At 35.2% G+C, this 12,512-nt stretch overlaps 1 protein-coding gene and 1 pseudogene across 12 annotated transcripts in view; both read left to right on the forward strand.

Annotated features, from left to right (window-relative positions):
* Positions 1-12,512, forward strand: part of BIRC6 (baculoviral IAP repeat containing 6) — a 227,928-nt gene that overhangs the window by 110,669 nt on the left and 104,747 nt on the right. For all 12 annotated transcript variants that reach the window (XR_004678476.1, XM_035000880.1, XM_035000872.1 and 9 more), the window contains 6 exons: positions 3,428-3,561; positions 4,173-4,326; positions 6,608-6,724; positions 8,926-9,080; positions 9,585-9,711; positions 11,875-11,985. Coding sequence is in view for 11 of the 12 variants with exons in the window: in XM_035000880.1 (XP_034856771.1) it covers positions 3,428-3,561; positions 4,173-4,326; positions 6,608-6,724; positions 8,926-9,080; positions 9,585-9,711; positions 11,875-11,985 (798 nt within the window). In the remaining variant the exon portion in view is untranslated. The remainder of the gene's footprint in view (positions 1-3,427; positions 3,562-4,172; positions 4,327-6,607; positions 6,725-8,925; positions 9,081-9,584; positions 9,712-11,874; positions 11,986-12,512) is intronic.
* On the forward strand, positions 10-3,257 carry LOC118007754 (annotated as a pseudogene).

Genomic DNA, 12,512 nt, shown 5'->3' on the forward strand with positions numbered 1-12,512 from the left:
TCCTTAAATTCTATTTTATTTAAGATAGTCTTGGCACTCTTTTTTTTTTTTTTAAATGAAAATACATTTTGAAATTAAGAATTTTAGTGACGTAGATAATTAATTTTCGTATTTTTGTCTTAGGGCTTTGGCCTTAGTAACCACATTAGTTAAATATAATAAATATGTTTCAGTTTGATTCTCTGAATGAATGCTTGTTATAATGAAACACTGTCCTCTCATAATGTCCTAATTATTTTGGTATGGTTTGATTTGGCTGTGTTAAAGAAAATGTAATCTAGAAAACAGTTAAAGATACACATTGGTGAAGATAGCAAAGTTAAAAGTTCTTACTCTTTAAGATCCAGCTTTTTCAGTGAATTTTCTTTCTTTTTTCTTTCTTTGTTTTCTGCCTTTTTAAAAACTGTATGTGTATCTTAGTGTATACAGTCTTTGCGCCTTACTTTTTGAAGAGGGTATTTTAGTTACTGCCGTGTATGTTGCAGGGGCTGTGGTCATTTCACCCGTTTGTCATTTCTCAGTCTTAGGTTCTCTAATCATTTTAGCCTTTTTCTGTGATATGCCCTTTATCTGGAATAGACTTCCTTCTCTTGTTTGCAAGATGAACTCCTTATCTAAGATTCACGTAAAGCTTGTCCTCCTCCAATAAGCTTTTTCCACCAGCACCAGCAACAGTGTTGGAGGCTGCCTTTGGCGCTGCCGTCTGCTCTGGACCGTTTGTGATAGTACTTACCGTGCTATAGTTGGTTTAATTTCTGTAGTGTATCCTCATCTCTGGACTTCAGTTAATTTATTGGAGAGCAGAAATTTGTTTTATTAATCTTCACATACTCAAACCCTAGTACAGGCTGGCATGTGCTAGGCATTCTATATGTTGAATAAGAGGGTGAGAAGGATGGGAAAGTAAGGTTTATTGAGGTTTATTGTAAGGCATAGAAGTTTAGTAAAGATCTTTGAGACATCTCAGAGCAAAATAATTTCTAAATAAAGAATGGAAAAATAAGGTGATTAGCAGCTTTTCCTGTAGGAGCTGCCGGGTTGAGAGGAGCATGACCCTCTCCTACCCCCGTGATGGCGTGTGCTCATCCACTGATAACAGTGTACTCTGAAAAGGGGGAATCATCTGGCAAAAATGTTACTTTGCCTCCTGTGTTCAGGGCTCCGATTTGACCTGAAATTGTGAACTTCGTTCATACCAACTTGTGCAAAAACAACAAGCTGTTAGTGAATTAGCAAGTCATCAAACCAGTTCTGAGTCTTGGGATATTGGCAGAATTCACATCCCCAGAGTTTGAGGTGGTGGGACTCACCGTTCTGCCAAGGGTGCTTTTAGAAATATGTGTGTCGTGGGGCCTGCGTGTTTGTACCAAACAAAACCTGGCGCCGTTGGCATCACAGTATGAACACGACACGGAAGTCATATGCCATCTGCTCTGCCCAGGCTGCCTTGGCCTTCCCAGCGCTGGTCGTGTCTAAAGGTCATCGTATTGAGGAAGTTCCTGAACTTCCTTTGGTGGTTGAAGATAAAGTTGCTGGCTGCAAGAAGACCAAGGAGTCTGTTTTGCGTCTTAAAAAACTTAAAGCCTAGAATGATATCAAAAAGGTCTATGACTCTCAGTGAATGAGAACTGGCAATAGCAAAATGAGAAACCGTCGTTGTATCCAGCACAGGGGACCTGCATCATCTATAATGAGGACAGTGGTATCATCAAAGCCTTTCAGAACCATCCCTGGAATTACTTTACTTAATGTAAGCAAATTGAACATTTTGAAACATGCCCCTAGTGGGCATGTGTGACGTTTCTGCATTTGGACTGGAAGTACTTTCTGCAAGTAGACAGAGTCTGTATGGCACTTGGCATAAGGCTGCCTCCCTCAAGAGTAACTACAACCTTCCCGTGCACAAGATGCTTAATACAGGCCTTAGCAGAATCTTGAAAAGCCCAGAGATCCAACGAGCGCTCCGAGCACCATGCAAGAGGATTCATCGCAGCGTCCTGAAGAAGAATCCACTGAAAAACCCAAGAATCCTATCAAAGCTAAACCCTTATGCAAAGACCGTATGCCAGAACACCATTCTTTGCCAGGCCAAGATCACAAGCTCTAGATGGATAAGGCGGCAGGAGCCTCAGAAGCCAAATAAGATGAGAAGGGGGTTCCAGGCAAGAAGCCTATGATGGGGAAGAAGGGAAAAGAAGGCTGTTGGTGTGAAGGGTGTGAAGAAGCAGAAGAAACCTTTCGCAGAAAAAAACAAAAGGCTGCAGCTACCAAAAAACCAGCAGCTGTGAAGAAGCCTGCAGAAAAGAAAGCTACCACGGAAGAAGCCTGCTGTATAAAAACTGAAATTTGTTTATTCTATAATTGTCAGATTATTTTGGATAGCTAATTTTGAATAAAGATGATCAAAGGCAAAAAAAAGAAAGTTGAATAACAGTCATATGACTTAAATTTTCTTTGCTTTTCACTTTAATACTGGGTATCATTTTCTGAAGTATTGGATGTAACATTGCGCTTTACATATTGGAGGTAGTAAAATGAGAACGTTGATTCTAGAAATGAAACTCCCTCCATTCCCCCATTTAAGAAATGGATACCACTTCCTTTGAAGCCCTTGCTGTGCCCCTCCCCAGTGAAGAAAACACTGTACTATCTGAATCATTCCCTTGCTTTGCCTTGTAATTATATTACCTAGGTTTGTATTGGTTTTGGTGTTTTTGAATTTTATGTAAATGGAATCATATACCGTGTTTATTCTTCTGTGACGTGCCTTTTCACTCAATATTATGTTTCTGAGATTTATTCAAATGAACTTGTAGAGCTATAGGGCATTCCATTCCTTCTCCTTGCTGTATAGTGAGCCATTGACTATACCACAACTTCTTTTTCCACTTTGTCACCCCTATTTTAGGACTCCCTAAGATCTATTCTTGGTCCTTGCTCTTCCATATAAATTTTAGAATCCACTTGTCAACTTCCACCAATAAAAAAAATCCCTTTGAGATTGTGAATGAAACCCAACTGAATCTATAGATCAGTTTGAGAAAGATCAACATCCATATGAAATTGAAATTGCATTTTTCAGTTCATGAACATGGTGTGTATACTAAATGTTTTCAATAAAGTTATATACTTTTTCTCATTAAAAAAATAACAAAGTTTATGCAACCTAATTCAACAAGGGCTAATTCCATGGTCTTTTTCCCAAGGAAGTCAAATATCATTGCATGGTGTTTTTAATTGTATGTCCTAGAGTGATACATTTTTATACTTACTAATGTTTAATTGTCAAGTATAAAAATTTAGAGATTTTTAAAGCAATAGAAACATGTTACATACCAGTAAAATAACTTTTTCTGTAAATAAAAGCAATATATTGGTTAAATTTTATGTTGCATACTCTCTCAAAATCATTTTCAATTATTTGAAGGTGCACCTCCTCTTTCTTCTTTGGAAAAAGATAAAGAAATTGATCTTGAGCTACTTCAAGATCTAATGGAAGTTGACATTGATCCTTTAGATATTGATTTGGAAAAGGATCCTCTTGCAGCCAAAGTTTTTAAGGTATGATATGCTATTCTTTTGGCTTAATCACTTAAAACAGGAAAGTATACATATTTATCACATAATATAATCCGTTATTCATTGTTCTCAAAATTCATTATTTTGCTATACGTCCTATAGTAGTTTTTTTAATACCAATAGAATAGTATAAGGAAAACTTGTACCCTTTTATTAATGTAGCCACAATTATTGTCTTATATATTAGTAAGCACCAGTAATAGGCATGGGGAAGTTTAGTTATAGTTTACTAAATCTGAAGCAGCATTTAAGCTCCTCTAAGCCCAGTTTATCTCAGATTCTACTTTTGTATTAGATTCAATGTTTTCTGAAGGAGATATACCCCTAATACGTTATATTGCTTCTTTTTGTGTATAAGAGATTTTTTTTTAAGTATGCTACTTATCTCTTAGGTTCTAAATAAAGTATTTTTAAATTTTGGTATAAAATGAATCTATTCCAATAAATCATTAAAATCCTAAGTGTGTTTTGGTGATTTAAAGGGTGGGGAGAATGTTTATTTTGTAGCCCCATATGAGTTTAGAAAGTGTAAATAATGTCACTCTTAGTGAAGAGGTAAAAATAAACCACAATTTTTTTTCCACTCTTTTAAGCCAATAAGCAGTACATGGTATGACTATTGGGGTGCTGATTATGGCACCTACAATTACAACCCTTACATTGGAGGTCTTGGAATTCCTGTAGCAAAGCCACCTGCAAACACAGAGAAGAATGGATCACAGACAGTTAGTGTTTCAGTATCTCAGGGTAAGTGTGTGTTAAATTTTAAGTCGTGTGCTTTTGTTCTGTTTTTTTTATTTTCTTTTAAAGATTTTCTTTATTTGACAGAGAGACAGAGAGAGAAAGCACAAGCAGGGGGAGCAGCAGGCCGAGGGAGAAGCAGGCTTCCCATTGAGCAGGGAGCCTGATGCGGGGCTCGATCCCAGGACCCTGGGACCACAATGTGAGCTGAAGGCAGACACTTAACTGACTGAGCCACCCAGGCGCCCAGTCATGTGCTATACTTAAAACAAGTCCTAAATTTATGTATGCTTTGGCCTTTGAGAAAATGAGCCTGAGTATATGCTGAGAGGGTTTAGTTTCACAGGTATGCCATCAGAATGACAGAGCCATATGTTTTGGTGTCATTCACGTTGGAGGAGCTTCCATTTATGGGGCATCTTTTGTTTCTCAAAAATAACACCTAGCAAAATATATTTGTGAGTTGTGTGGGATTGCCAGTGATTTTAATTAATTGTGCTTTCTTTTCTTTTTTTACTGCTAATAATAAACTTGTATTTTATTTGTAAACAGAATGAAACCACACTGAATATTATTTTTCCACTCTTCTAGTCATGTAGAATATTTTTTTAAAATAAAATCTTTTGCAAAATTTTGAAACAATCATACCTTTACTGAAAAGTTGCAAGTTTGATATAAAGAACATTTGTTATCCTGAGCCCTTTGGGAGTAAGTTGCTAAACTTTATTTGTTTTCGTTTTGTTTTCATTTGTTCTTTGTACAGATCAGGGCATTTTTCTACATAAGCAGTCAGGAAGCACATTCTGTCAAAATTAGGAAATTAACATTAGTACTAACACTCATACCTCATTCAGGTTTCAGCAGTTGTGTTTAAACGATGTGCAAAAGGATCCAAAGCAAAATGATGCCTTGCATTTAGTTGTCATAGCACTTCAGTCTCATTCAGCCTGCTACAGTTCTTCAGAGTTCGTTTTCATGGCCTTAATGCTTTAGAAGATTACAGGCCAGTTATTCTGTAAAATGTCCCTCAAAATTTGTGTTTGTATGCTATTTCCTCATGATTAGATTGTGGTCATGCATCGTTGCCAGAAGTATCTGTTGTGTAATGCTCAGGTTTTCTTATTGCGTTCTTTTAGTTGGTTTATGATTTAAATTTGTTCCATGACCAGAGATTTGAAGTTTAATTACTTGATTTAAGGAGATCTGTGCCAGTCTTCTCCATTGTAAAGTTATTCTTTTCCCCTTGGTAAAAAATTTTTGTGGGTGTGGGAGAATGGTACTTGGAAACTATTCTTTAAAAAAAAAATTAGTCTATTCATTGAATTTTTTTTTAAGCAGACCCGTGGTTTCCTTTTTTATTCAGTGGGTCATAATTTGTTATTATTTGTTTGTTGCTTAGTTTTTATTAAGGCAAAATATAAATAACATAAAATTTACCATTTTAACCATTTTTAAGTATACAGTCCTGTGGCATTAAGTACATTCACAGAGTTTTCATTTTTTGTTTTTATGTTCAGACTGTCCCAGATTTGACCAGTGGGATGGATCTCCCTTAGCTTATCTGTCTCCTCTTTCTTTGAGCACTTCCTTGTTTTCTGGCACAACAAGATGCCCCAGGCTAATCATTTCCTTTTCCTTCCCCAGACTGGGAATTAACTACTTCAGCAAGGGGAAGGGTTTTTCAAAACCTTTTAGTGGAAGAATGTGATTAAGAAACAAAGATTTGGGTGCTAGGTATACTTAGTATTTTGGTGGCTGTTTCTGTGCCCTCTTGGTGGACAGATCTAGGGAACGTGTGTGTTAACACACATTTGCATCTATATTTCTGTATCTTCCTTTTTATCTAGAATGCCTTGAGTTCATATCAGTATATCTGGCTGTCATCTAACTCTGTAGGCTTCATTTTATTTTTTTAATTTTAAAAAAATTTTTATTCATATTCCAGTTAGTTAACATACAGTGTAATATTACCTAGACTTCATTTTAACTATCTCCCTTTCCATATTTCCATATCTTTTCTCTGACAGTGAGGAACCTGGTTCTCATTATCCTTAACTTATTTGCTTCCATTATCATTACTTCATTTATTTGATCCACCTCTCTCTATATAACTAGCCTCCTTTGCACAGATGTACCTGCTGTGGCTGATACTCCCTGACAGGTTGTTCTTACATGAGGACACGCTCTTCACCCTATTTTGCATTTGGATGTCAACATTTTATTGTAGGAAGTAGGACATGAGTAATAATTATCAAATAGCTCTTTTTCTTTGAATTGCTTTCTGTAGCCCTAGATGCTCGCCTAGAAGTTGGACTTGAACAGCAAGCCGAACTTATGTTGAAAATGATGTCTACCCTGGAAGCAGATTCCATTTTACAAGCATTAACAAATACATCTCCTACGTGTAAGTGAAAATCACCGTTGTTAGAGTATTGCAGTGAATGATTTATCTCTTGATAATTTTTCATTGCATTCAGCAGGGACAGATTTTTAAATTCCATGTGTGGTATGAGGCTGAGGGGCTAAGCATATAGCACCTCTCCCTCCCTAAGTTAGTATCAAGTTGAGAAATAAGACAAAGGATTAATAAATTGGAAAAGTGGAAGGGGAGCAGAAGACCTCCATGTAGTAATGTGCTTACGTTCAGTCCAAAGACCTGAATGATGTTTTTGTTACTGTGTTGTGAGGTTAATGAAATTCCTGGAGTTGTCTGCTTAGCTAGCTGCCTGGGAGTTCATTGCATTATATCCACATCTATGATAAAGTGGGTTTTTACGTACAATAATCGCCCCTTTTCTGGGAGAGAGAGGTCTCAAGACCCCATTGGATGCTTGAAACCACAGATAGTACTGAACCCTACATATACCATGTTTTTTCTTTACATACATACTTACGATAAAGTTTGATTTATCAGTTAGGCACAGTAAGAAATTAACACAATAATAAAATAGTTATAATCATATACTGTAATTAAGGTGTGAATGTGGTTTCTCTCTTTCTCACAATCGCCCTTCTGGTGGTGCTGTTTGATGATACAAGCCTGCATGATGAAGTGAGGTAAATGATGTAGGCGTTGTGATGGAGTGTTAATGTGCTGTTGACCTGACTGCAATTGTCTGCTCGTAACAGAAACCAGAAACCATGGAGAGCAGAACCCCAGATAAGGGGGCATTACTGCAGTGACATCTTTACCATCCTTTAAGACTAGGATGGAAGAGATATATATGGGCCTAACTGAACTGCTGAATTGAGAGGATTTACTACCTAATTATCTACATCAAAGGAAGGCAAATGTTTTATATAAAGGGCCAGATAGTAAATATTTTAGGCTTTCTGAGCTGTACAGTGTGTGTTGTAACTACACAACTCTGACTTTGTAGCAATAAAGTGGCTCAATATCTAAACCAGTGGGCATGCCTGATAACAGAAACTGTGGCACATTGTTTTGATCATTGATGAAGTAGAATACTGGACTTGGGTAGGTCACCTCCTGTCAGGTGAGCACTTGCTCAGTTAAGTTAGATAGCAGCCTGTCTCACCAAGACACAAGATTGAGGAGCTGTGCTAAGGAGATAGGGATGTTTTTATTTTTCTTAGGCCTACAAATTACTTCACCTTCTCTGGAGCATGGTGAGTAAAAGGGTACATGTACTAGTTAGAACCTAGGAAGAGCATCATGTTCTTCTTCCCCTGTGAAGGGGAGTTCACGGCACATTCGAGAAATTGGGGTTTTTAGACATGTTTATGTCAAATTGAATTCTTTCACTTGGTGGTCTTCATTTATTTCTTACCTTAGGAAGTATATAGCAAAGCGAAAAACCGAAGAAAAGGTCTAGTGTTCTGTCATCTTGGTATTGGTACGTTAGTATTATTGTATCTTATCTCTCACGTAATGGAGGGATCTCTTTTGTTGGGCAGCCTCTCCATGACCACAGACAACTCAGCACTGACCTAAGTAGCCCTTTTCTTTGTTAGACATTTCTTGTTTAAAATAATTTATTAGAAGATGATTTTGTAATTTATATCTGTTTCTCTTAATATGGTGTCTTTTGATTATTGTCCTGTTCAGAACTGTGTCCCCTTTCTAATATAACTTGCTGAATATATGAGAAACCTCTCTCAGAGCTCATGTATTTCTCTGCTCCCCATTAATGTACACTCATTTATTAGTTTGGTGTGTGACTTAGGCATCAGAATTTTTTAATGCTTCCCAGATAATTTTAATGTATAATGAAGGTTAAGAATCAGTGGACTTGAGTCTAAATTATTCTAAAACTACTTTCTTAAATAGTCAAGATTCTTCTTTTTCTTCCTTTTCCTCATTTATTAATTATGAAAAAATAGAAAATAAAAATTAGAGAGTAAGGTTTTGTTCCTTTGATGGACAAATGCTGTGAATTGGGGAGCTTCTGTCTTTGGTGATTGTCTTTTTGACTTTCAGGTAATGTAAAAACAAATTTCCAAATAATATAATGATCAACCATTCTTAGGAATGCAATTAAAAGAAAGTTTTTTAAGATCTTCACTTAACCTGTACATGCTAATGGCTAGTGAACATTTCTCCTGATACTTTGTGATAAAATCATAATTGTGTTTAATTTTCAGTATCACAGTCTCCCACTGGAACAGATGATTCACTTCTAGGGGGTTTACAAGCAGCGAACCAATCCAACCAGCTTATTATACAGTTATCATCTGTCCCAATGTTAAATGTTTGTTTCAACAAACTTTTTTCCATGCTTCAAGTCCATCATGTTCAGGTATGACTTCAGGAGAAATGTTGTATTTTTACACATTATTGCAAGCCTAGTAAAAGTTGAAAATAACTGGGGAGATCTTTCTCAGCCTGACAGGGATGATTTATTCATTATCTCAGATGGAAAAATATTGGAGATCCTTTGATAACCACAGATCCTCAGTGATAGGTTATTTATAATTTTTATGATTTTTAAGATATATTACTGTAGTTCCAATTTTATGTTTTACATACACCTGTGTTTAAAGACTTGAATCACCTATTTTAATTTAGAAAATTATTATTAGGTAAATGATAAATTTTAATTCAGTTTAAATTTTGTTTCATCAAGAATTTTAAGATGTGTTTGCTTGCCAACTGAATTGAAGTAACCAGAGGAAATATTTAATAGAAAAATTAATTACTCAAAGGGATTCGTTCGTAAGATTTTTGTTTAAATATATTTCATTATATAATAGGTACTTTTTTTGTTTGTTTGTTTTCCCTGTCAATTTTCATTCTTTTTCAGTTGGAATCACTTCTCCAGCTGTGGCTCACATTGAGCCTGAATTCTAGTTCTTCTGGAAACAAAGAAAATGGAGCAGACATTTTTTTATATAATGCTAATCGAATACCTGTCATTTCATTAAATCAAGGTAAGATTTATTAGAAGGAAAATTATTAACATAGCATAAATAAACTAAAAAGGCAACAGTTAGGTTAATATTACCTAATCTTTGTTTGTCATTAGGTTTATAATGTTTTAGTGGGGAAAAAAACCCTTTTTTTATACAATGACTTAATTTTCAGGAAAGAGAACAAAACCCTTTTTCTCTGGTTTGTATTATCTTGTGCCCTTGTGTAACTAAAATTTGCAGTGTTAATCTTTGTATTTCCAAAAAATACCATCTTGTTCATGAGCTGTTCTGTTGCCACTGGTGTTTCGGGAAAATGTGAATCAGCACCAAGGGAATTGATAACTTGGAGAAGGATATCCCATTTCCTGTGGAAGTTGTATTAGTTAGCTTTTGCGGGTTTTTGTTTTTGCTTTTGACAAATGCAAGAGTGTGAAAATAATGGGAGTAGTATAACACCCTTCTACAGAAATACAATTAGCCTTTAGCTCTGGCTGCAGGAATCTGTTTACATTGTATTTTAAGAAAAGTGTAAATGATCATCTATTTCTGCTGCTTTCTCCTTCACAGGGGTGCATTCTGTATCTTGCATGGCTCTCATAGGCTTGTCTTTAAACCTTAGTGACAGCCCCACTGGCTCATGGTCCCACTTAAATCTGTGTTGTCTTGGCAGGAGCCAGTCCGGCTTTAATTAATAGGTTTTCATCTCTTCCACTGCACTAATAATTATTATAAATTGTGCTCCCATTGTTATTTTCAACTTTGTTATTGTGAAAATGTTACACATAAACAAGAGTTAATGAGTAAAAAAGTAAATAACTTCATTATTATCAGATACTAATGTTCAGATTTCCAGTTGTCCCAACTGTTATAAAATCTTTAAAATTTGAAATAGAATCCATATAAGATCTGCATATTTTAATTATGTTTCTTTAATTCCTCTTAATCTGTATAGGTTCACTCCATGTCTTTTTTATCCCCTTAACAAAGTCATTTATCAAAGAAGTTTGGTCTTTTGTCTTTCAGGATTTCCAGGGTCCTGATTTTTAGTGATTGTATCTCCATGGTGTCCTCTCGATTTCCTATAAAGTGGTAGTTAGACCTGGAGCTTAATCTGATTTTTTTAAAAGGCAGTTTCCTAGGTTGCCTCTCTTTTTTCATTGTTAAGTAACGACAGTGATGCTTAGTGCCATTAATAATTCATTAGAGGTTTCAAAATGAGGATAGTCGAATTCTATCACTTCTTTATTTTAGTTGAAACACTTTGATAAAGAGAAAATTCCTTTCATAGGCTAATATGTCACCCTCTGTTGGTAGTTTGTATAATAGAGGCAGGGAAAATGCCAGAACTGTTTTTTTTTTCTTTTTCTTTTTTTAGTTTTTAAATTTAATTGGTTCACATGGAGTCTACGTGCATGATCAGTTAGTTTCTTTAATAAATATCTGTATAAGTTTATGGTTTTTCCTTTTTTTTTTTGTTTCAGTTACAATTGCTGCACTTACTGATGCTGAAATTTTGCTATTTGTGGTCAGTGAGGTGCTCCTTTCTTAGATGTTGTTGTTTTTATATACATACTACACTTTTGTTAGCTTTTAGTGTGATAAATATTCCAATCTATGTGTATTTTAGCCTGAAATCTGGAATCAGCCTTTTTAAAGGGTGTTTTAAGAGCACAGTCTGGGCACTGTATTATGTTCGTGCATTTTGAATAACTTCTTTGGCTTCTCCAGCTATCATAAGCGCTTTCTATTCAGGCCTTGCAAGTGACCTAATTATTCTAGTTTGTGCTTTTGTTGTGAAGTTGCATTGGTTTTCAGTGATCTTACCCCATCCCTGTTTTTCTAGTATCCCCTGTTATTTTCAGGTTTTGGTCTTGCAGAATGTGAAGATTTTTAGTAAAACGATGTTGCAATAGAAGTGCCTGTAGTTTGAAAAAGACAACACATTTATGAGGATAACATTTTATGTGTTGCAGGCTGAGCTTTAAATTTAGCCATAAGATATTATTAACTCTTAATTTTTAGTGATATTTAATGGGGAACTCTTTTCATTTCTATGTTTTGAGGATACTAGGTAGTGAATTGAAAGAAATAGTATCATATTTTTTAGTTTGTTTTATTTTTAATAATAAACATTTGGTTTTCCTTAATTAAAAGTTTTCCCCCTTTCTCTTTTCTGTATAGCATCAATAACTAGCTTTCTCACCGTGTTAGCTTGGTATCCCAACACTTTGCTCCGGACATGGTGCCTTGTGCTTCATAGTCTAACACTCATGACAAATATGCAGCTTAATCGTAAGTGCAAACATTTATTCCTTTACATTGAATTATTCCTTTAAATCTCTGACCTATACTTCTTTATTCTTACTATCAGATTCTTAAGATTTTTCCAAGAAGTGATATAGTTGTGAAAAGATTGTGTTCCTTATTTGACTATATCTCTTCTGAATTTGTTCTTATATATCTTAGGCTTTGTGCCTCCTTACTTTGATAATATACTCTCATCTACCATCACGAGTTCAAATCATAGTTTTACTAAAACTGATTGCTTTTTGAGTACAAAATCAAATGTTTACTGTTTTGTGTTATTTTTAAAGTAACTTTGCACTCAAAAAATGATTTATTATATTCATAAATATGTATGATTAGTTTACCACATCTAAAAGCTGTATTCATAGAATATAATTGCTTTTTCTCAGATTGTGATAATAGGTTTTCTACTTTATTACTCCACCCCCTTTTCTTATTATAATTAGGATAGTAAAATAATTTCTGCACCTTTTTAGAAAGGAACTTTTAGTGCTTTCTCTGATTTTATGTAT

Source organism: Mirounga leonina, unplaced genomic scaffold, assembly GCF_011800145.1.
Source record: "Mirounga leonina isolate KUSES-001 unplaced genomic scaffold, KU_Mleo_1.0 Mir_125, whole genome shotgun sequence".
NCBI classification, from domain to species: Eukaryota; Metazoa; Chordata; class Mammalia; order Carnivora; family Phocidae; genus Mirounga; species Mirounga leonina.